Source organism: Panicum hallii, chromosome 9 (assembly GCF_002211085.1).
Source record: "Panicum hallii strain FIL2 chromosome 9, PHallii_v3.1, whole genome shotgun sequence".
NCBI classification, from domain to species: Eukaryota; Viridiplantae; Streptophyta; class Magnoliopsida; order Poales; family Poaceae; genus Panicum; species Panicum hallii.
Window position 1 is genome coordinate 40,240,097 of NC_038050.1, and position 25,385 is coordinate 40,265,481.

The window sequence follows — 25,385 nt, forward strand, 5'->3', positions numbered from 1 at the left end:
GTAGCTGCTGAAACGAACAGAAAAAGCAGGAAATCAATCGCTACAGTCAGTACCTTCAGCTTCAACTTCTTCGCGGGTCTTGCGCCTGGAGGAGATCACGGTCCGCGCATCGTGACCCTCATTGATGTGCTGGCGCAGGTCCCCCGAAGGAGGTCGAAGATTGACCTGTCGCGGGTGACCCCCTTGCGGTGGCTGTTGCCTCCTGCCAGGGACCTGGCTCCCACGCGCATTATCGTTGCTGATCTGGTGTCGAGGACGGCCGCCAGCCGTTCGGCTGTGAGCCTGACTTCGACTCTCGCCCACGCGCTCCCCCTGATGGTAGGCGCTGGGTTGTGTTGACCCAACTGGATCCAAGCCCTCTGCGCGTAGAGGAGTGCTTGACGTACCTCCGGATCGTGGCTGCGCTCGAGGATGGCTGTCACCTTAGCGATGTTGGCCACCGGAGTTCGGAAACCTCGTTCGCTGACGGCGGCGAACTCAGGGTCAAGCTCGCGATGCATAGATCGCCTGCGCTCATTGGCCCTCCTCCGCCGGATTGTGCAGGCCCTGTTCCTGGCCCTCCCCGCCTCACGATCAGCGTCGTTCTCGTCACCGACATTGGCCGTGATCTCATCTTCGGAGATCACTTCAAAGTTGTCGGTGGGAAAGTCCCCACCGTCCTCGCCCTCTTCGGCCATTAGCACCTGACGGGAGGGAAGGTCATGAGAGCTTTCGTCGACTAGTTCAGTCGACCCCTCCGCCGCGGTGGCCAATGGCCTGCCCTCTTGGAAGGGCAATGGCTCGAGGTGAGCCACAAGCCGACCCTCTGCCTCGAGTAAACTGGAGTGCATCATGCCCCTCCAATGCACAATGCGCCCCTTCGGCAAGGAAGTAATCACCAAGTCACCGGGACCAGAACAACCCAAAGCCTCCCGACACGTGGTGGCTTCAGGATTTCCATCCTGGAGTAGCAAGTCCAGATCCTTCTCTAACATGGAGAGGGATCCAGATTCGTTGGCCTCCTGAAGATCAGTGGCCGGTTTGCATGAGCCGAGTTGAGATCAGCCATGCAGATCCCTAGATTGGAACAAGTCCAAACCAGGGGAAGTTGTCGCAACACCAGAAGAAGCTGAGCCCAGAGCAGACTCCATCTCGATCTGAGCTGCGGAAGTATGGAGCGGCAAGTTGTCGAGCTCGTCGACGAACTTGTCGAGGCCGTTGCAAGGATCCGCAGCGAAGGTTTTTGGCGTCATGTCGACGAGAAATCGCCGAAAGTTGCCCGCACCATCTGCGATGCAAACCCACGAGCCAAAAACGAATGTCGTGCCCTGAGAGGGAACTGACTTGATGAAGTTGAAAGATGCCATCGAGCTCGCCGGTGGATCTTCGACGCGTTCCCCTACCTGGCGCGCCAGCTGTCGGTGTTTAACCGGCTACCCACCGAGGGATATACCCAAGGTGGTAAGTTTTGGGTGAGGAGATGCCGAGATCAGGAACTCGAAGGTGCAAGGAACACAAGACTTAGACAGGTTCGGGCCGCACAGAGCGTAACACCCTACGTCCTGTATAGTTTGTATTGCCTTTGGTGTAGAATGATCTAATGATGTCCTGTTTTGAGGGGGGTCCCTGACCTCCCTTATATATCCGAGAGGTCAGAGTTACAAAGATGCTAACCAACCTCCGTCAAGGGATCATGCCAGAGCATATCTCGAGTAGATCCTCTCCGTGTTGGTTAGCTCTATCTCCTATTTAAATGGGATAGACAAGAGATAAAGGAAAAGAATAAGAGATAAGACGGGCTTAATCTCTTAGACTACGTAACGTGCCCAGCCCGGTGGCCCCGGGTCTGACAGGGTAGGCGTCGCTCGTCGAGGACCCAAGCTTATGGTGTGCCTCGGGACATTTGTACGATCTTGACAAGTTAGTAAGTGACCTTAGCTAGACTAGACCTTAGCTAGACCTTGGGGTCGCTAAGGGGAGGTTCAAGCTTGAGAAGAAAACGTTCTTCTTGGGTAATTCAATGGAGACATAGGTTCCATGAGTGGAACTGAACTTTAGTAAACAAATCCTCATGTCATTGTGCTCATTTCTTGTGATTTGTTGATGCTCTTGCTTGTTGTGGGCCTGTCTAGGGTTTGCTCTTGATCTACTTGGTAGAAAGGTTTTGAGTGCAGGTGTCTAGAGAAAAAGGGTGGAAATAAGGCTACAAATACCGGAACTTCACTCGATCTACTTTTGGTAGAGGTTTGGATAGTCGTGTTGTGATTCCAGCTGTTTTTTCGGAGTCTCCGGATTACTAACAGAATTGTTTTAAGTTGTGAAATTTTCAGACTTCGACTATTCACCCCCCTCAAGTTGACATATAGATCCTTTCTATTGGTATTAGAGCTTTGGTCTCTGGATTAAAGCTTAACTGCTTGGAGAATCAATATGTCATTGCCACAAGACACTACTCGAAAAACTGGAGTTGAAATTGAACCAAAAGGAGAAGAAGGAAGCTTTAGAAAGGAAGAACATGAACTTGAATCATCTAAATCAGACTCCGACTTTGAGGACAACAAGTCGGTGAAGGTAACTAAAAAGGGAAGTGGCAAAACCTACTCAAGAATTCCCTTCAATTATGATTGCTTGAGTTGCTCCACTCAATACATATCGGTCCCCTTGGAAGGCCTCCTCGTTTTGATGAAACAGACTTCTCCTCATGGCGGCACTTGATGCGTGTCTATTTGATTGGGCTCAACCTGGCCCTTTGGAAGATTGTGTGTATAGGTGTCAACATTCCGAAAGAAGATCCTCCACTCACTCAACGTCAAGAGCATGAAATTCATCGCAACATGCAAGCAACCTCCATATCCTTAGCTCATTGAGTCCAGACGAGTATGACAAGGCGTATGGAATGGACTCGGTTAAGGAGATATGGGACACACTTCGCATCAACCTTGAAGGCACAAGAAAAGTCTGTGAAGGAAGAATTTGTGCTTGGAAGGAGAGCTCAATCGATTCATCATTCATGAGAATAAGACACCACAAGAGGTGTAAATATATATTGAACAAGATTAGGTCACTTGGAGGGGAGAAGTGGAGTGACAAAGATGTAGTTGACAAGATACTATCAGCCTATATGGCTAGAGATGTCAATTTGCCAACCTTGATTAGTGAGAAGAGTGGATTCAAGAGGTTCACCCCCTCCTATGTGATTGGAAGAATAGAAGAGCATCTCGTCACAGTAAAGGTAGCAAAGATATCTCAAGAAATGTCCAAGGTTCATGAGCAACTAGAAAAGAACAATGGTGTGGCTCTTAAAGCAAGCAAGAAAGAAAAAGGAAAAGCCATAGTTGAGAGCATTGCATCAAGAAGAGAAGAGAGTGATAGTGATGAAGATATGGCATTGTTCATCAAGAGATCCAAAAGAGTCATGAGGCAGATGGATATTTCAACAAACACAAGAGAAGAAGCAAGATCAAGAGGAAGTCAAACAAGGCATGCTTTGGTTTTGGGGAAATTGGTAACTTCATTGCCAATTTCCCTAATCCAAATAACATGAACAAGGGTGAGAAGAAGGAATTTGGCAAAGGAAAGAAGATGTTCAATGGTGAAGCTCATATTGGTCAAGTGTGGGACTCAAGTGAGGAATCATCCTCCAACGATGAGGGTTTGGCTACAATGGCCATGGAGGCTCACACCTTGAAATCATCACTCTTTGGAAAGCTCACCGATGAAGAAGAAGACTACACTCCCATATGTCTCATGTCAAAGGTAACTAAGGTATACCTTGCGGAGGTAGACCCCGGTACCTCCCTGCCAAGTGGGGTCGAGTTCTTTAGGAAACGACTCTACGTAACGACCCGGTGGACAGGCGCTTGGCTGGACGGTGGGAAGGGTCCTCAGGGATCAAGCTCTGGGTCGAATTGGATGAACTTGTATCGTGTATCTTAGACGATCTATTTCCTTGTAAACAACCCGAGTAGATTTTGACCTACCTTGTAACCTACAGCAGCTAAGATATATAAGGGGGCTGTGGGGATACCCACCAAACATGAAACCACTGTTGGCGGTCCTCAGCCTAACAGAATAAATCCTCAAGAGTACGGATGCTGATGTGGCTTTCACCTATGAGTATTCTAGGGTATCGAATTCACGAGGAATGATAAGTGTACTAGTAATGATTCTTGTTTATCCAGCGGATATGACGGGAATGAAGAGGTCCAGATAAGATAAGTAGAGGAGTTATAACATCATCTTACTAACTACTCCTATCAAGAATCCTTGACTTCACTACTCTTGCTGCTTCAGCGGCTGGAAGAGGAAGGACTTTAGAAAGGGGTGAGAGGGGAGCTCAACGGCAACCTGCTACTACAGCTATGAAAGCACCCGAACGTGGTGGACTACAAAGGACGGATAGGGCTATCACCACCTACCGCCTACCACACTATTCCATGGGGTGGAACACAACCCAAGGTAACTAGCCAAGTCTAAGCACCACGCCTAAACTATCGAGCCACTGCTACATCCTGATAAGGTAAAGAGCACAAGCCAATAAGTAGAACTTGCTACTTATACCGTCAAGGGATCCTGCAAGTAGAGATATCAAGTATTCAAGTACTAATAAAGTAAAGGAGAGAAAGCAATGTTACCGACAAATGAGGAGGAAATTACTCGAACCGAAGCTTCATTCCTTGGAGGTATAAAGATGGAGAGGGGTCGACACTCTGGCTCCTCTCCGAACTCTCACCTTGCCTCTCTCCATATTTTCTAAAGATATGTGGGCAGCACTACCCTTCACCTTGGATTTGCTTCAACTCTCCGTGTCTTGAAATGGAGGTGGAGGTAGGTATTTATAGCTCTCCAAGGTCAGTTCTTTGGTAGTTGCTTAGCTTGGACGCAGGCTTGGCGGGTAAGATAACTTCTAGCAGAAGGGGGGCATGTGGCGTTGTAACACCCTAAGGTAAATTTTCCCTAATTTTAATGAATTTATTTGGGCTTAAATAAATTTTCCATGCTTTCCTTTAATTTTTGTCGCATTTAAAGTAATTTTATAACGCAGGAAAATAAAATTAATCATAAGATTAACTTGATTGTGCATTCATGCTGGTGCATTGTTTTAATTGTGTTGGGTTTGAATTCAAACTTATTTGAATTCAAATGGCTTTGTTTGAATGATTAGAGTAAAGAAAAAGGAAAGGAAAGGGAATAGAAGAGAGCAGCCCACTCCCTTGGCCCAGCCCAACTCTCCACTTCCCTCTCCCTCTCCTCCTCGGGCTCTTTTCCCTCTCTCCCGCGTGGGCCAAGCAGGCCCATCTCCTTTTCCCCCGGCCCGAGCCGCGCGCTGGGTCTCCCTTCCCTTCCTTTCTCTCTCTGACCGCGGGCCCCGCGCGTCAGCACCTCCTTCCCCCACCTCCCTTCTTTCCTCCCTTTCCTCTGTTTTCCCCGGCGTCCAACGAAACTCCGGAAACGCCGGCGAGTTCTCCCCTGGGCCCGCACGCCGAGGCCTCGATCCCTCGCCCTTAAGTGGACCCGCAGGCTCCCTCACCCTCTACTCTACCCCTCGGTCGCCTAAACCCTAGCGCCGCCATTCTCCCGCTCCTCCGCGCCACCTCCCCTCGGCCTCACCGTCGATCGGCCGCCCCGCTGCACTTCAGACCACCACGTCAACCGCAGTAGCTCCGCCTCGTCCCCTAGAAGCTTCCCGCGCCCGCAATTTCTTCCCCGAGGCCCTGCATCACCGGGAATCCGTGCCGAAGCCGCCGCCGGTGATCTGCTCCGCCGCCCCAATTGCTCGCCGTCATTGGGCCGTTGGCCGTGCTGACCCTCTGAGCACCTCTGCAGGACCTGTGTGCTTCGATTTGAGGGACCAGCAGGCCTGAAGCAGCCCCACCTCGGCCCATCCGCGATCACCCGAGCTTTGCTTCCGCAGGACCTCGCCGCCGGCCGTCCTCCGCCGCACTCCGGGCACCGTAGCCCCTCGGTGAGTTTCCCCTTCGCGCCCTGGTCCTTTTGCACCGGTTGTGGTGGCCCTTAGCTTCCCGTAGCGCCCAGAACGCGCGCGCCGCCGTTGCGCCGCCGCGCCGAGCCGCCCTCGCCGTCGTGCTCGCCGCTAGACTCCTCCCCGTGCCTCGCTTGGGCCCTAGGTGAATCACTCGTGTCGCGCAGATCACGCCGGACCCAAGCCCAGGTCAGTTTGGCCCTCGGAGTGGCGGGAACGCCAAGCTCCGGCGAGCCGAGCCGCGCGCCACCGCGGAGACGGGCTCCGGCGAGTCAACGCCGCCGCCGGACCCCCTCTCTCTTCTGAGCCGTCCGATCTGCGGCCAGTGGGTAGGATTAGATCCTTAGCCCCTTGATCCCCACCGTAGGATCGTGATCCAGCGGATGTGTTTCTCTTGTACCGGTTCACCCTTGTCTTGAATCCCGGCCATCCATCCTTGATCCGGTGTGCGAGATTGAATTCTCTTTATGATAGGCTCTGGTGCGTTGGATTCCGATCGGATGGATGAGAATCAAGCGTACCCCTTCGCGTAACAGATCTAATCTGAGCCGCCCGATTTAGATCCGAGGATCCAGGTTAAAAGATACCGGTTCGGTCTGCTCTTTTTGCTAAAGAGTCCTCGGGTTTTCGGGGAATCAACCCGCGCTCCGGTGAAGTTCAAAGATAATTACGGATAGGTCCTGTTTTATGCTTTTAGGCCCCTGGCTTCTCTGGAATTTGAACCCGCAGTCCATCTCTTGAGTTTTCTCGTGCTAGCCCCTAGAGCTAGGCTTTAATTACGTTTTAGTCCCCGAGTTTTGTCCAGAAGCCCCTGGTTTCTCTGTTTTTCTTACAATCAGGTCCCTGGATCCTGTTTTAAGCGCAGTTTTCGCGTTTTAGCTCCGTTTTAGGTGTTCTTTATATGCACGCGATCGTTGTAACACGTAGATTAGTTCTAGGCTAGTTTTGTATGCTGTTTCTATGTAATGTTGTACTGTTTTCTTATAGTTACTATTGTTTGTGCATGTGTGTATGTGTGGACTATGTTTGATGATCGTGAGTAGACGCGGAGCCTTTGGACCAGTACCAGGAGCAGCCGTCTTCCGAGCAGTTTGAGCAGCAGCCGGGAGAGTACGAGGAAGGCAAGTATAACATGAATCTCCTATCACTTTTAAATACAATTTCATACTGCATTTTAATACTGTATGCCTATAAGGATTTCCTAGCCACCTTTATATCCTATATATATATCCTATGGGTTGCATTTTTGGTTAGTTGTGCTAGGTTGCTGCGCTATAACGTATCTGGGTCCTTTGTAATTAATTTGATTAATGGTCTTATGCAACTTAATTCTGGAGCCGACCCTCTGTGCTGTGTGTTTGAGTGGTTTGTGCGTCCTTAAAAGATGTTTTTGTTAGAAACATGGTTTAGGGGGCCAGCACGGTGCTTAGTGCTTGGTTGGCCACTCTCCATAAGGACCGGTTCATAGAGCGACAACCTGGGACAACCGCGCAACCACAAGACTGGTATGGGACGGTCTTGACTTACTAATTAGGTCATTTTGGTTCGGGAGTAACTTACCTGCGTGGGCAAGAGGGGTGGTAAGCTTCAATGGTCCCTGCTCCTCCGGCTTGGTCTGTGCTGTGTGTCTTGTACCCCCAGAGGTGGGCCCCATCGTCGCTGATCCAGAATCCTTAGCGGTTACACCTTACCAACGTGTCCTTTGTAACGGTCTCGTAGTGCGCTTGCTAGCCATCTCACCTAAGGAAGTGTGATGAACAACTAGCGTAGCTCACGACTTGTGGGTAAAGTTGTGCAACCTCTCGAGAGTGTAAAACTGATATATCAGCTGTGCTCACAGTCATGAGCGGCCTAGATCCTCCGTCTGATTAGTGGGGTTATCAACCTTTGACGAGGGCGATTCCCCGGGTGGTTTTGGTTTGGATGGTTCTCAGTAGTTCTTAATTAATATTGATTAATTCTTATGCAATTTGGGTTATGGTAATTCATCCACTCGTAGTAATTAGTGTTAATAAAATTTGCCAAGACTAAAAGCTAATGCAGTTGAGTCAGCTAACCTTAGAGCCTCATGCTCGTGTTATACTTGTTGAGTACGAGTTTGTACTCACACTTGCCTCTCTACTCTTCTGTTCTATTTTGGATATCTTCGACTGCTGCTCAGTGCCCGGCAACGTGGAGGACTACGTCAGCGGCTTTGACGACTTCTAGGCGTTTGTCTCCCAGTCGACGTCCCTGTGGCGCCCAGCTCTTTATGTATCTCTTTTACGCTTCCGCAACTCTTGAACCGATTCTTGATTCGGTTGTAATAAAATAATTCATTTATTGATTTATCTACGATTTATATTCATGTTATTCGTGGCATGTGTTGTGATATCTTGATAATCTGTTGTATATATGCGTGACTTGATCCTGGCGCATATATGATTGCTCGATTTATGTTCTTATAAATCGGGTGTGACAGATTGGTATCAGAGCCAGGTTGACTGTAGGACGAAGCCTAGGTAGAATTGGTCGAGTTTAGGACTTCTTTTCTCTTGCTTGCCTCCGCAAATCCTCAACCATCATGATTCTGCTTCTATTCCTTGAGTCTTAAGCCCTCGATTTGCTGTTTTCCCCGCCTTTTTGAGAAATAGCTTGAGCTTTCCGTAGACGTTGGCCTGAGTCGCCTAATCCTGTAATTTATAAGTTTAGGTTGTCCCGATAAAAATACGCTAGAACGAGTGTGTTGGTCGAGTAGTGTGGAAAACTCGACTAATTTGTGAATATTGAATGTTTGTTATTGTGCAAATGCTTGATTTGGATTTTTGGTTGATTGCATAGGCTAGTAGTTAAACTTGTTCATGCAAATCGACCTAACCCCACTTGAACTAAACAATAAAATTGAGTTAGAACGTTGGGGGGGTAAAACCTATATTCCTTCCTTTCTGGCATATCTTTCCGAAGTTTCATTTCCGCAGCTGCACAATATCTCGTTCTCATAAATTTCGTTATTGCAATTAGATGGTGAACACCAAGCGCACCGGTTCCGGTTCTGACCAGCAGGAGCAGAACAACCAGGGTACTGGTCAGCCGCTACCGATGCCGCCACCACTGACCCCGGAGCAGTTCTTCCAGCTCCAGATGCAGATGATGGCGACCCTGAACAATACTGTTCAGGCTCTGCAGCAGATCCATGCTCAGCCACCGCCTCCTCCGCCGCCTCAGCCCCGTGACAGGCGTGCGGATTTCCTGAGAGGTCACCCGCCGACCTTCTCTCACGCCACGGACCCACTCCAGGCAGACGACTGGCTTCGTTCGGTGGAGCGCCAGTTGGTTGTTGCGCAGTGCGACGACCGAGAGCGGGTTCTGTACGCAGCAGGGCAGCTGCGAGGCTCCGCTCTTGACTGGTGGGAATCCTACCCAGCTCGGGATCGTGACGCTCTCACGTGGGACCAGTTCCGTGAGCGTTTCAGGAACCATCACATTCCTGAGGGCATCATGAAGATGAAGCAGAAGGAGTTCCGTGCTCTTAAGCAGGTAAAAATTTAACGGAATTCCCTACCATTCCTTTTGAGCTTGATCCATCCTTGATTTCTTTTGTAACCTGACCAATTGAGCAATTTCCATCCTTGTTATCTGTGTTCGCTATTTCAGGGATCTATGACGGTGACGGAGTATCGTGACCGTTTCCTTCAGCTTGCCCGCTACGCCCCTGCTGACGTCGCTCGTGATAGCGACAAGCAGGAGTACTTCAAGGAGGGGTTGGATGATCACATCCAGTATGCGCTGCTGAACCACCGCTTTGACAACTTCAACCAGTTGGTTGATGCGGCCCTCAACACCGAGCGCAAGCGCCGGGAGATTGAGGACAAGAAGAGGAAGATGGCTCCATCCTCTTCGGGCAGCAACACCCGTCCCCGCTACCAGTACCCTCCACAGCAGCAGCAGCAGCAGAGGCCGCCCCAGCAGTACCAGCAGCGGCAGCAGCTTCCGCCTCGTCCTCAGCAGCAGCAGCAGGCGGGACAGGGTCAGAGGCTTCCGGCGCCTCCGGCTCCACCAGCTCAGAGGCAGGGAGCGCCCACTCCTCCTCCTGGACAGCAGGCTCCGGCACTTCCTCGAGTGTGCTTCCACTGCGGCGAGCCAGGGCACTACGCCAACGTCTGCCCCCGGAAGGCGCAGGCAGGACAGCAGGGACGTGCAGCACCGCCCAAGGCCCCAGCTCAGGGCAGGGTGAACCACGTGACGGCCGAGTCAGCGGCCGAGGCTTCCAACGTGGTTATTGGTACGTTCATGGTTAATGCCCATCCTGCTACAGTGCTTTTTGATACTGGTGCTACACATTCTTTCATCACCCAGTCTTTTGTTGAACATCATGGTATTCCTACTAGCACATTAAAGAGGTGCATGCTAGTATCTTCACCGGGAGGACAGTTGAGGTCTCATGTCTTCTGTCCCAGAGTCAGTGTGGCCATAAGGGGGGTAGATTTCAGTGCGAATCTGATGGTGTTAGACTCCAAGGGCATTGATGTGATCCTAGGGATGGAGACTCTTGCTAAGTGGGGAGTCCGGATAGATTGTGCTCAGAGGACAGTTCTTCTGTCAGCACCGGATGGTCAGGAGGTCAATGTTGGTGCCACAGAGCCTTCTGGATTTCTTCATCAGATGGAGGCTAGACCCACGGATGGTATTCGCGTGGTGTCTGAATTCCCGGATGTCTTTCCGGATGATTTGCCAGGTATGCCGCCTGATCGCGACATTGAGTTTTCTATTGATCTCTTGCCTGGCACAGCTCCTATTGCTAAGAGGCCCTATCGTATGGCTCCTGTCGAGCATGAGGAGGTTAAGAAGACTGTCGATGAGTTGCTAGCTAAGGGTTATATCCGTCGCAGTTTCTCTCCTTGGGCTTTTCCTGTGTTGCTTGTAGAAAAGAAGGATGGCGCGAAGAGAATGTGCGTCGATTATCGGGATCTGAATGCAGTCACTATCAAGAACAAGCATCCATTGCCCCGTATTGAGGATCTCTTTGATCAGCTCCAGGGTGCTTGTGTATTCTCGAAGATTGATCTGCGTTCGGGTTATCATCAGCTGAAGATTCGTCCTGAGGATATTCAGAAGACGGCATTCACCTGCAAGTATGGGTTATACGAGTATACGGTCATGTCCTTCGGCTTGACTAATGCTCCGGCTTTCTTCATGCATCTGATGAACAAGGTTTTCATGGATTATCTGGACACCTTTGTGGTGATATTTATTGACGATATCCTGATATATTCCAAGTCAGAAGCGGAGCATGAGGAGCATCTGAGGCTTGTGTTGCAGAGGCTCAGAGAGCACAAGCTGTATGCCAAGCTCAGCAAGTGCGAGTTCTGGATTGACCAGGTTCTGTTCCTCGGTCATGTTATCTCCAAGGGAGGTATTGCTGTGGACCCCGGGAAGGTGAAGGATGTGCTTGACTGGGTTGTACCACAGACAGTGAAGGAAGTCCGCTCTTTTCTGGGCTTAGCAGGTTATTATCGGAGGTTCATTGAGAATTTCTCCAAGATTGCGAAGCCTTTGACTTCCTTGCTGGAGAAGGATGTGGGTTTCTCTTGGACTGATGAGCGTCAGAAGGCCTTCGAGGAGCTGAAGAAGAGGTTGACTACGGCGCCAGTCCTTACTCTGCCAGATCAGAGCAAGAGGTTCACAGTGTATTGTGATGCTTCGAGAGATGGTCTTGGTTGCGTCCTGATGCAGGAAGGCAGAGTGATAGCTTATGCCTCGCGGCAGTTGCGCCGGCACGAGCTGAATTATCCCACTCATGATCTGGAGTTAGCCGCAGTTGTGCATGCTCTGAAGATATGGAGGCATTACTTGTTTGGGCAGAGGTGTGATATTTACACCGATCACAAGAGCCTCAAGTATATTTTCACTCAGAGTGAGCTGAATATGCGGCAGAGAAGATGGCTAGAGTTGGTCAAGGATTACGACCTGGAGATTCACTATCATCCGGGCAAGGCCAATGTTGTAGCAGATGCTCTGAGCAGGAAGAGCTATGTTAACATGGCCGTGGCTTTTCAGATGCCTCAAGAGTTATGCGAGGAGTTCGAGCAGTTGAGCCTGGGTTTCTTGCATCATATCTCAGGTAGATCATTCGAGGCAGAACCCACTCTAGAGGCAGAGATCAGGCAGCATCAGAAGGAGGATCAGAAGCTGCAGGAGATTCGTGAGTTGCTCAAGATTGGCAAGGCCCCTCATTTCAGAGAGGACGATCAGGGTACCTTGTGGTACAAGGGTCGTATATGTGTGCCGGATGTAGCAGATCTCAGGAAGTTGATTCTGAGTGAGGCCCATGATACAGCATATTCTATCCATCCAGGCAGCACGAAGATGTATTACGACCTAAAGGAACGATTCTGGTGGTATGGAATGAAGCGTTCCGTTGCGGAGTACGTGGCTATTTGTGACACTTGTCAGCGTGTCAAGGCAGAGCATCAGAGGCCAGCAGGGTTATTGCAGCCATTGAAGATTCCAGAGTGGAAATGGGAGGAAATCACTATGGACTTCATTGTTGGCTTGCCTCGCACTCAGAAAGGGTACAACTCCATATGGGTAGTGGTGGACCGGTTGACGAAGGTTGCTCATTTCATCCCGGTGAACACTACTTACTCCGGTGCTAGACTCGCAGAGTTGTACATCTCCAGGATTGTCTGTCTGCATGGTGTTCCGAAGAAGATTATATCTGATCGAGGATCTCAGTTCACTTCACGGTTCTGGGAGCAGTTGCATGATTCGTTGGATACGAAGCTGCGCTTCAGTACTGCTTATCATCCTCAGACAGATGGACAGACAGAGAGAACCAACCAAGTGTTGGAGGATATGCTTCGAGCCTGTGCTATTCAGTATGGTACCAGCTGGGATAAATGCCTGCCGTATGCAGAGTTTTCTTATAACAACAGTTATCAGGCCAGTCTGAAGAAATCCCCGTTTGAGGCCCTGTATGGTCGGAAATGCAGGACTCCGTTGTATTGGGATCAGATTGGTGAGAAGCAGGTGTTTGGTCCGGATATTGTTGAGGAGGCCGAACAGCTGGTGCAGCAGGTGCGAGAGAATCTGAGGGTCGCTCAGACTCGTCAGAAGAGCTATGCGGATGTTCGTCGTCGAGATTTGACCTTTGCAGTGGGTGACCATGTGTACCTGAAGGTCTCGCCGATGAGAGGAATCCGTAGGTTTAATGTACGAGGGAAGCTAGCTCCTCGGTACATTGGTCCGTTCAAGGTGCTGGAACGGAAAGGTGAGGTGGCATATCGTCTGGAGTTGCCACTCAATCTCTCAGGAGTGCACGATGTGTTTCACGTGTCTGTTGTCGATCGAAACCCACCGGCGAGCAGCGACAGGCAACACGAGGAGCCGGGAGGCTTCCGGGACGGCTGGTGGGCCCCGGTCCCTCGGTCAACGGCCCAGCGATCTGGCGCACACCCTGGCTTGGAATTGCTAGGCGTGCCACCTGATCCTGTACCTGATCAGGAAGGTGTGATTTGTGAAATTCCTGCAAGCACAGACACTCGTAAAGATTAGTCCGAGCCGTGATCGGCTCATCACTCCTCCCCGGCATCGGCTGTAGAGAGCCGATTGCAGCAATACCGGATCGGATCTTCAGATCAGATAATACATGCATATAATGATGAAATAAAACTTGCTTTAAAGATATAAATCTAATCCAAACCACGACAGCTAAGCCCTCACCGCACGATCGGAACGTCCTACACGTGACTGAGCCTAACGAATACGCAAAGCATCAGAACGAACAACCCGAACAGAGACCCTAAAAACAGCTAAAGAGCCGATTCCTAAGGAACCCTCTACGCAGGCTAAGATCCGATACTAACATACTGCCGGAACTTTCAACTCGTTTGCAGGGCCTAATCATGCACATATTGAGCTAAATCCCTAATTACTAGAAACTAGCCTTAACAGATTGGATCTACCTACATAGACAAAGCAAGGCGCGATCATCACATCCATGGTTAGGCATAATAATCGCGGAGCACGCGAGAACAATGGACAGGGCAAGATCATAATACGAAAATAACATTGCTCTACGCACGCTATGATAACTAGTGCTACTCGCCATCTACAAGGCTTCAGAACGAGCAACACATGAAGTAAACAAGCAAGAGCAATGCGCCCCCGATCACGCGAAGCATGATCAGGGGGCTACATGGCACTTACCCGATGAAAAAGACCCTGGAACAGGGGAGGCGATGCGCCGTGAGTTGTTGAAGAATTGAATCTCGTCTCTTGTTTATTCATGGTACATATTTATAGTCTGTAGACTTGCTCTCCTTAACTAACCCTAATCAAACACGACACAAATCCTAACTTCCTAAACCTAAGTTTCCATGGCCTTGCTGCCCCCAAACGCCCGTACGGGACCCGATCTGCAAGCTTATCATAACCGTCTCTCAAGCCCATCTTGCTCCACGGCCCACTTCTGGCCCGTCTAGAATATGGCGATAACACATGCCCCCCTGGTTTCGGCAATGGTAATTCCGAAATCATTTAAAATCACCTTGACCCTTCGGCTTCCGATCCGTACCTTTCCGACTTCCAACTGATATGACCGCTCTGTACCATACCCCTCGGGAACCGTCACAATGCCGATTCACTCCACCTCTCGATTTATCTTTATAAACTCTCCCACGGCAACTTCCCCAATCATCTTCCTTTCGCAGCCATCACCAGTTACTCCCTTCCTCTTCTTTTACCATGGCTTCTTCCTCTTCTGCCTCCTCCATTATTTCTTATGAATCCGAATCCTCCCGAGAACCAACTCCGGAGTATGATCCGATTGCCGCCTACGAAGCCCATGCTCCCCTGCATTGGGACGAAGAAGAGTGGGACTTCCGTTACCAGTCGGAGGATGATGAATCCCTGACTGATGGCGAGGATCTCGCACCCCTCCTCGGGGCCGAGCTGGAGGAGGATGAAGACGACGCGTCTTGGGGGGAGGACCTTTCTTCCTCGGAGGAAAGAGCCGATTCCTTCTCCTCCGAAGAAGACCCGATGGCAGGTACTTTCCTTCTTGGCAGGTCATCGGACGACACTTCCGACAGCGGTGCAGGAGCCAAAGGCGACGATAGCTTCACCAGCGACGACAGCGGGGACAGCGATAACAGCAGCAGCAGTGACACCGGCGACAGTGGCCCAAGCATTGTTCCGTCGCCCAAGCGCCGCAAGACCTCCGGCGTGTACTGGTGGTAGACTGCAGTATCCCCATTAGGCCATCTTTAGGAGCGGTTAGCTCCTCTTTTGTAATCACCGTCTCGTTGTGAATGGAACTTTCTTTTTTTTATTGGCAATTCTTCTTACGCACAATGATCTGTTTCAAGAGCCGATGGCAACGCATCGGCTTCAGAATATACCGGTCCGGATCTGAAATGACCCTTCAATTTACTTTGCCCTTCCGCTGGCCTTTCACCTGACACAAATCTCCACGGATTCTGGATTTCAGATCAACTCCGATCCCCTTTGCTCACAAACCCTAACCGCAAGATCCTCCCCGGTCCTTGAAACACACATCCGATCTTGCGCCGCCAAACCTAGATCCGCCCTCCAGGATCTCGATCCAAGACTCCCGATGGCGGAGTCCTCACGCACCGCCGCCGATGCCTTTGGTCTGAAGGTGAACTCCGACCCCTTATTAATTTTAACCCAGCGTCTGTAAGTTTTACTGCGCGGTTGATTAATTCCCCTTTCGGCAATCTCGTTTTTCTTGGGATTTTTTCAGGCTTCCGATATTTTCTTGCCGCACCCTTCTTCCCCCAATTCTTTCTGCCTTGGGCCTCGTTCCTACGAGAAACCCATAGATTTGATTTCTTGTGAAGCCAATCGAATCCCCTTTGTAAGTCAGGATATAGACCTAGAATCTTGGTCGGACAGCCTTCGTGCTTGGCCGAATCCCCCTGAAAACTGGATGGTTTGGTACAACAGAGTAGCGAGCGCTTACCAGCCCTTATGGGAGTCCATCGGGATAGCCAATGCCCTGTCTCTGTCCCTCTCTCCCCTTGAGAAAGATGAGAACCTTTTGAAGACCATCGGCTATTTCTGGTCTGATGCCCTGAATTGCTTTCTCTTCGGGCACAGCCCATTAGCACCAACGCTGCTGGACGTTATGATGATCACCGGTTTGGACATATCATCAGCCTGCCCTTCTGCTTACAGCCTTCCCGTTGTTCCTTATAAACTGTCTTCCAAAACCGAGTGCACTGACTGGAGCACATACCTGAGTCAGCACCAGAAGAACAAGGGCCCTGTATCGGAGAAGGAGCACACAGCTTTTCTAAACTTGTGGCTTGAACATTTCCTCTTCTGTGGCCCTTCTCTTGCCCCAACCAGGAACTACCTCTCCTTGGCTTATGAGCTGGCCAGGGGTCATTCTATTGGCCTTGGTAAACTCTTTCTCGGGGAACTTTACAGATACCTCCATTTGATGACCTCCAGCCTTCTTTCTCAGAAGAAAATCAGAACCGGTGGACCATGGTGGTTCATCCAGTTGTGGGCCCGTCTTTACTTTCAGAGTTCCGACCCTCATTTCCCTTCCTTAGTCGGCAACTCCTTCCCTGATCTGAGTGGGAGACAGATTAGGTGCACTAGCTTTGGGCAAGCCTTGTACAGTCTTCCTGGTGGAAAACTGGATCCTTTAGATGCTTCCCGTTGGTTCAAGATCTTTTATAAAGGCCTTGACAACCCAAACTTCTTTCCCTATACTGATTCTGAGCTCTTTGAGAACCCGGCTACCTTCCGGTTAGCCGATATTGCCTATGATGCAGACACTAGGCGCCTTTACTCCATCATGGTCCGACCCTGTCTTCTCCCAGTCGGCATGAGTACCTCTAACCGGATTCTCAAGCCTGGTTATGAGTTTTATCAGCTGGTCGTAGCAGCCCGGCAGTTTGGCCTTGCGCAGGTGCCTCCCCACTTCCTTCTCCATTCATTGACATCAAGCAGGGTGGACCTTCCTGACGCCTTGACCACCCAAAGGTGCTACAGCCTGTTCACCGACCTCCCCTTGTCTGTTCCTGCCAATCTTTCCTTCACTTATTCGGTCGTCGGCTTCGAGGGATGGTGGTCGATGTGGAAAACTCACGTCTTCCGGAGAGCTCTGGGCCCAATGCTGCGGCAGATCCATCCTGAGTACGATATCCCTGCCGGAGAGGTATTGTCTTTAATTGACATTTCTTAACTTAACTCTTACTGGACTCCTCTTGAATCCTTTTTCTGTTTCTGCAGCGAGAAGACGGCCCAGAGCCGATGAACGACGACGGATCGCCTTTTTGCTTTCTGGCGATTGCTCCTGTGGTCCTTTTCGGCAAGAATGCGCCTCCTCCATCCAAAAGCGTGATGCAGATTCAGCCGAGCGCTGTTAAACTGATTCCCAAGCGGAAACGACTCCCGGAGGCCGTTGCCCCCCGAGCCTGCGCTAAGACGAGGAAGACTCTTGTCAAAAAGGTCCGGAAGGAAGTTACACCGTCTTCTCCTGTTCCGCCATCTCCAGTCGTCGCCCAGGTTTGGCTCCCCCCCTCGCTTTGCAATCGGGTCTTTGTTCATGTTTCTTTTAACGGCGCTCTCTTCTCTTGCAGCCTGCCGTTGTAGAAGTCTCCAGTGAGGAGGAGCCCCCATGCTAGAAAGGCTCATCTTCAGGGGCGCCAGAGGACGTGAATGCGCCTATTATGGCCCTAATTACTCTCCGTGATCCAGGCGCAACAACCTTGGAGGATCCTTCTGCGTCGGCCGTTGTCCCGGTTACCTCCCCGAGCCCGCAGGCGCCGATCGGGTCTTCATCCCCTGCTGGCCCCTGTTTGGAAGGGCCCTCTTCTGCTTCGGCCACCGCCGATTCCCCTGCACGAGGGGTACGTCCCGCGAAACCGATTGCTATCTCATCGGCCGTCCCTTTCGCAGAGCCGACTGTTGCCCGGTCGGCTGTTGCCCTTCCTCCCGAGGGCGCGGTTCAGGCGGCCTCTGCTGCTACTGTTCGTCCTTCGGAACGGGTGCACCCCCGGGAGCCGATCGCCCCTTCGTTGGCCATCGCCACTTCCTTTTCAGGGCAGGTATGTCTCTCCCTTTTCCTTTGCAATTGCTTCGGTCTTCTCCTGCAATGCCTTGCTTACCATCTTTTCTTCCAGAACCTAGACCTTTCAGAACTCCTTGCGTTTGATCCTGCCACGATTGGATCGACCATACTGGAAGCCGCTGACTCTTCCTCGGGCCTGACCAGCACTGTTGATCGGCTCCTCCGCGTGAGGGAGCTTCTGTTGGGTCCAATCTCCGCGCTGATTCAAGACTCCAGTGCAGTTAAACAGATCCTTGACGAGATCAGTTCCCAGCTCCCGGTGAGTCTCCAGGCCAAGCTCCTGCCGGCCGGACACCTTTCTTCCTTCCAAGCGAAGGTGGCGGAAGCTCGCCGTAGAATCGAGACTCGGCGTTCCCAATCACTCTTAAGGACCATCATCGCTGAGATGTGTCAGTCGATCAACAAGAAGAAGGCTGCACTTGACGCGAAGGTTGACACGTCTGCCTCTGCCCATCGGCTCTGCCTCTTGGAGAAAGAACTGGAAGATCTTGAAGCCAAGGTCCGGGCCACAAAGCAGCGCATCCAGGAGGAGAAAGATCTCATTGCAGGTTCCAAGCAGGAAGCAGAAGTTTTGACTTCCGAGCTGAAGGCGGACTTGACCGAGCTGAGCAACTTGAGCAAACAAGTGGTGCCGGGGGCGGACGAAGATGATGAGGCAGTACTCGCTGAGGTCGACCGCATCCGTCTTGATGCTATCGCCGCTATAGACGCCTTCCTTCAGTAGCCTTGTTTAGGATAACCTTTGTATCTGTATGTAGTAGACCCACTGTGTTTCCATGTAATGAACCTAAAGTCGATGGTGGTGTATCAGCTGTTTGATAATTTGTGATGTTTCGATTGCCATCAGCAAAAATTTCTAAAGTCGATGGCAACGCATCGGCTGTTCTGATCCTTTCTATTATTGTACGGGCCGATCATCGTTCATCGGCCCCTTTCCCATTTCCTATCCTACTAATGCTAAGGTCGTCGACTCAACCTTCGCCTCCCTTCTTATCCTGCTGGTTGCATCGGCTTCTTGCCTGATGGGTGCCATCACTTTACTGTTCGTCAGCCCACATACTTGGGAAATATTTCTTTAAATGTTGGCCATTGACTGCCACCGGAAACTTGACGCCGTCCAACTCTTCGAGCATGTACGCGTTCCAGGGTAGGACCTGATCGACTCTGTACGGTCCGTGCCAGTTTGGGGACCACTTGCCATATGTTGCGTCCTTGGTTCCCAACGGTAATACTGCTTCCCAAACCAAATCTCCTACCTGGAACTCTTTTGGCTTGACCTTTTTATTATATGCACGGGCTACTTTAGCCTTATTCTCCTTAATCTTTTCTAGTGACCATAACCTGAGTTCCGTGAGGTCCTCCACATTATCACTCATCAGAGTAGCATACTCTTCAGCGGATAAATCATTCTGGAACTCTATGCGCCTGGACCCGGCTGTAACTTCCCACGGTAACACGGCTTCCTGTCCATAGACCAAATGATAAGGGGAAGTTTTTGTTGCCCCATGACAAGATATACGATATGCCCATAATGCTTCTGATAAGACTTCGTGCCAGCGCCTGGGGTATTCATCGATCTTCCTCTTAATCAATTTGATAAGGCTCTGATTGGATGCTTCAGCTTGCCCATTCGCCTGGGCGTAATAAGGAGATGACCTAATCAGCTTGATGCCCATATCGGTAGCAAACTTCTTGAATTCTTCTGAAATGAAAACCGAGCCACCGTCTGTTGTTATAGTCTGTGGGATCCCAAATCTGTGAATAACATGTTCCTTGACGAAATGGATCACATCTTTGGATGCTACTGACTTCATCGGGACAGCTTCCACCCATTTGGTAAAATAATCTGTGATAGCTAAAATGAACTGATGACCCTTACTAGATGGAGGATTAATTTTGCCGATCATATCCATGCCCCAGCCTCTAAACGGCCACGGTTTAACAATGGGATTCATTACGGACGCTGGCACCATCTGGATTTTTCCGAATCTCTGGCATGCTTGACATCCTTTATGATACTTAAAACAATCTTCGAGCATGGTGGGCCAGTAGTATCCTGATCGCCTGATTAGCCACTTCATCTTATGGGCTGACTGATGAGTTCCGCACGTTCCTTCATGGACTTCATGCAGGAGCCGATTAGACTCGATCGGCCCTAGGCATTTAAGCAACAGCCCCTCCAAGGTCCTGTAAAACATATCATCTCCTATCAGGACGTATCTCATGGCTTTATACCGTATCTTCCTGGGTGCCCCCCGAGCCGAATCCTTCAAGTAGTTGAAGATATCGGCTCTCCAATCCCCCTGGTCCAGGAAGTACACCTGATGTCTGGGCCCATCGGCTTTGTATCCTGAAGCCAGCTGCGCGAGATCATTGGCCTCTGCATTCTGAGCTCTGGGTATCCAATAAAAATTTATATACCTGAACTGGGCCATCAGTTCCTGGCATTGCACCCACAATGGAAATAATAACTCACTTTCACACCTGTAGTCCTCGGTGAGCTGGGAAATTACCAATTTGGAGTCTCCGAAGACCTCTACAGCTTCGGCTCCGGCTTCCAGAAGCAATTCCATGCCTTTACGCACTGCCTCATACTCTGCAAGGTTGTTAGTACAAGTGGCCGGTAACCTAATTGAGAAAGAATATGTTGCCCCCCGGGGCGATACGAGCAAGATGCCGATTCCACATCCATCTCCACAAACGGATCCATCGAAGTACATGGCCCAGGCTTGTACGGAAAGTGCTGCTATGTTGGTATTAACCCTCTCAGCAATGAGGTCTGCCAATGCTTGCCCTTTAACTGCCTTCGCAGGTTGATATCGGATATCGAATTCGGATAACGCAAACATCCATTTTCCTAATCGGCCTTTCAACACAGGAGCCGATAGCATATGCTTTATAACATCCGATTTGCAGATGATGATTACCTCAGCCGATAACAGGATGTGACGCAGTTTGGTGCATGTAAAAAATAAACAAAGGCAAAGTTTTTCCATGTCAGAGTACCTTGTTTCGGCGTCCAGCATCCTTCTACTGAGATAAAACACCACCCTCTCTTTGCCCTCGTATAATTGCACTACCACCGAAGCAATTGAGGTGTCGCCGACTGATAAATATATGTAAAATGGCCTGTCTTGCTGTGGCGGCATCAACACGGGTGGTCTTGACAAATATTCTTTGATCTCTTCGAATGCCCGCTGTTGTTCTGCCCCCCAGCGGAATTCTTCATTGGTTTTGATTTTTACCAATTCCATAAAGGGTTCGATTCGCCCGGATAAATTAGAAATAAACCTCCTGACGAAGTTAATCTTGCCGATCAGCTGCTGGAGTTCCTTCTTGTTAGTGGGTGGTACCATAGTACGCACGGCCTCCTGACTTTTCAGGCCGATCTCTATCCCTCTTTCATGAACCAGGAAACCCAAAAACTGTCCAGCTGTGACGCCAAAAGTACATTTTTTTGGATTCATCCTGAGCCCGAATCTTCTGGTTCGTTCCAAAACTTGCCGCAGATCATCTAGGTGCCCTTCGACCGATGCTGACTTGACCACGACATCATCGATGTAGATTTCTACCAGATTGCCGATTAGGTCATGGAAGATGTGGTTCATGGCACGCTGATACGTTGCACCAGCATTTTTCAATCCGAAGGTCATAACCACGTACTCGAACAGTCCCACCGCTCCGGGTACCCTGAACGCCATTTTGTGTATATCTTCGGGAGCCATGAAAATCTGATTGTACCCAGCATTACCATCCATAAAGCTCAAAATCTTGTGGCCGGCAGCCGCATTGATTAATATTTCCGCCACAGGCATCGGATATTCATCCTTCGGAGTGGCCCTATTAAGATCTCTGAAATCCACGCAAACCCGCCACCGGCCATCTTTCTTTTGCACGGGTACGACACTTGAAATCCACTCCGCATACCTGCAAGCCCTGATAAATCCGGCTTCTAACATTTTCTCTATTTCCTTTTTGACTTCAACCAAGACATCGGCTTTCATCTGGCGTATCCGCTGTTGGAACGGCCGAAATCCACTTTTGAGAGGGAGCCGATGTTCCACTATGCTCCTATCGAGCCCAGGCATCTCTGTATAATCCCAGGCAAAGCAATCGGCATATTCCTTCAACAGAGCTATCATCGGCTCTCGCAATGACGGATGCAGTTTCTTACTAATGAACGTTGGCCGCGGCTTATCCCCGGGGCCAATATCGATTTCTTCAAGTTCATCAGCCGATGTGAAGCCATATCCTAACTTCCCATCCTCCGTTAGATCGATGCTGCAGACAGGAGAAGAAGATAGCAAAGCGATCTCCAGCCGATCATTAATATCGGCCGATACACATAGTTTATTGCTTTCCAAGTCTTTAAGAAAAGAAACAGGCCGGCCGTCCAAGCTGGCCATCTCAAAATAGCTACGTAAAACAATTGTCACCAAAAGCTCATTTTTTGGGGGCCGATTGCGCGAATCGGCCTCAATGGGTACATCACTGCGACTTCCCTCATGCAACCTTTTTACTCTGTAAGGCCAGTGGATAAGACCAGCCTTACTCCATTTTTTGTAGCCTCGATGCGGTCGCACCCTTCTAAGCTTATCCCTGAAATTGGCTCTTGGTCTTCCGCATCCCAGATGCTCATGGCAGCGTGCGAAATCTCGATTGAGTCATCTGCCTGGACTACTTCCACTTCGTCTCCATCCCACTGGATCAAGCATCGATGCATTGTTGAAGGGATACAACAGTTGGTGTGGATCCAATCCCTGCCGAGTAAGATATTGTAGGTGCTTTTGCTATTAACGACGAAGAAGGAAGTCGGGACGGTCTTACTCCCGATGGTGAGATCCACACTGAGGACGCCCTGCGCTTCTGAAGTTTGCCCGTTGAAATCACTTAACGTGACATTAGTCTTGATCAAATCTCCAGTGGATCGCCCCAATCGGCGCAGAACTGAATATGGCATAATGTTGACTGCCGCTCCCGTATCCACCAGCATTTTATTAATGGGCTGACCATTGATATACCCTTTGAGATATAACGCCTTCAAGTGCTTGTAATTCTTGGCTTGTGGCTTCTCGAATATTACCGGTCGCGGTCCCAAATCAAGCTGGGCTACGGCTGGCTCCTCGTAGGTCCGAGCATGGAATTCTGCAGGAAGCACAAAAACCATGTGTGTATCAGCCGATACCTGCTTATCGGCTCTTGTCGACTTAAGCCGCCACTCCTTCCTTGAGGTGCGCGGCTTCTTTTCTTGCTCGCGATGAACTTGCTCTGCCAGATCCGGTCGTGCTTTTCTCAATGTCTCAATGTACCTGGCCTCGGCCTCCTCCAGACTTCGTAGCCTCTGAACCCGACGTTTTTGTGAACGGTTCAATCCATCTGGGCACCAACGTGGGCGATGACACCTATCCTCCTCTTCTTCTTCCCTTCGTGGTGACCGGACCTGCTCTTGATGAGCTGGCCTATATCCCAATCGCCCGAAAACCGATTCCCTTGCCTCCATCTTCATAGGTGCACATTCTGGGCAATCCCTAATAGTAGGTAATCGGCTCATACCGGAATCCCAACAGTACCTGAAGAACGGACAGTGCCAATGATTACGCGCATCCTCATGCTTCTTCAAATGCTTCCCAGTGCGATGCTCATATTCCTCGTCTTCAGATTCCCGTTGGAGGCGCTGCCGGTACTGGTACTCATATTTCCTGAGAAGGTCAGAAGAGGTTGGACGTTGATTCCTTACATACCTTACTCGCTCCTCAGTAACGTATTCTTTTTCCTCTTTTTGGGGCCGATTGCTAGAATCAGCCTCATTTTTGTCGGCCCGGCATCACGATGCCATCCCTGCCATGTTGATGCCGAGTGCGAAGTCCAGTTGTCGTCTTGCAGACCGGTCATTTTGCTCTACCATGTTCACACCAGGAAAAGGCTGAGTGTCTACCTTCATGGCGGTCTTCCCCAAGATCAATCGGCCCTGTTCGATAGCCGATTGTATTTGCCGACGAAGTTCCTTGCAGTCATTCGTGCCGTGGGTAAAGGAGTCATGCCATTTACAGTACGATCTCCCCTTTAACTCCTGTGCCGTGGGAAGTTTGTGTCCCTCTGGAAATTTCAACTGTTTTTCTTTCAGTAATAAGTCGAAAATCTGTTCGACCTTACTCACATCAAAATCAAACCCTTTTGCCGGACCAGTTTGCTTCAACCACTTACAAGGCACAGGATTTGCACCACGAGCCCACTCAGCAACCGATACCTCCATCTCTTCTTCAGAGTCATCGGCTTCCTCCGTGTCAGCTACCGCCACCTGACGCTTAAATTTATCTTGGTATAACTCAGGATGACGCTGCTCATACGTCGATAGTTTCTGGACCAGATGCGCCAAAGAAGTAAATTCCAGTTGAAAAGCCAGGTCCCTGATCGGCTTAATAATCCCACCGATGCTAATTCGACAGCTTCTTTTTCCGAGATCCGCGTTGAATAGCACCTGTTCTTCATCTCTCTGAAGCGTCGAATGAACTCCGCTACAGTCTCTCCACGCTTCTGTCGGAGCTGCGCCAGGTCGGCAATTCCTGCTTCCGCGGCTTCTGAATGATATTGAACATGAAATTGTTCTTCCAGTTGCTTCCAGGTGCGGATGGAGTCAGGACCCAATGACGTATACCATCCAAAGGCCGGTCCTGTGAGCGACTGCGAGAAAAACCTTACTCGCAACGGATCTGATACAGAAATCATACCCAGCTGAGCTAAATATCGGCTCACATGCTCGATGGAGCTGGATCCTTCTGCCCCACTGAATTTGGTGAACTCGGAGAGCCGATATTTGGGTGGCAATGGAATCAAATCATAATCTCCTGGATACGGCTTAGTATAGCCGATCGCTTTCCTCCTTGGTATTATGCCGAACTGATCTCGCAGGATAGCGCTGATTTGTTCTGCCGTCTGTGACCCAGGGGCCGAGTGCATACTGTCGTGACTCGGCCCGGTAGCATAAGTTGCTAGCCACGCTTGTTTGTCTGCATCAACTCCAGAAACCCCTCCAATCGTCTTCTGTACGGGATGTACCGGATTACTTACTGTCCGGTATATACGCACATACATAACCATGTGGAATCTCCTTGGGTGGCTCGCTGAAAAAACTGGTGGTCGATGGGATCACCACCTTCTTTGTAAACTTACATAAGCTGGAGCGCCATGAGATTCTGCAGATGCAAGTGCGTAAGGTAATGGAGGTCTAGTTTGGGAACGGAAGTTCTCCTTTATGACTCCCCAAGGTGGGGCCCGGTTGGAGAATGTTGATGTTTCATAATTTCCTGGACCACTCGCAGAGCCACACGCTCAAAA

At 50.2% G+C, this 25,385-nt stretch overlaps 1 protein-coding gene across 1 annotated transcript in view; it reads left to right on the forward strand.

Annotated features, from left to right (window-relative positions):
- Positions 1–2,875: 2,875 nt before the first annotated feature.
- The window catches only part of LOC112873052, a 48,642-nt gene continuing 26,132 nt past the window's right edge, over positions 2,876–25,385 (forward strand). Inside the window, exons 1-2 of the mRNA XM_025936083.1 lie at positions 2,876–3,484; positions 3,529–3,735. Of these exons, the coding sequence (XP_025791868.1) occupies positions 2,876–3,484; positions 3,529–3,735 (816 nt within the window). The remainder of the gene's footprint in view (positions 3,485–3,528; positions 3,736–25,385) is intronic.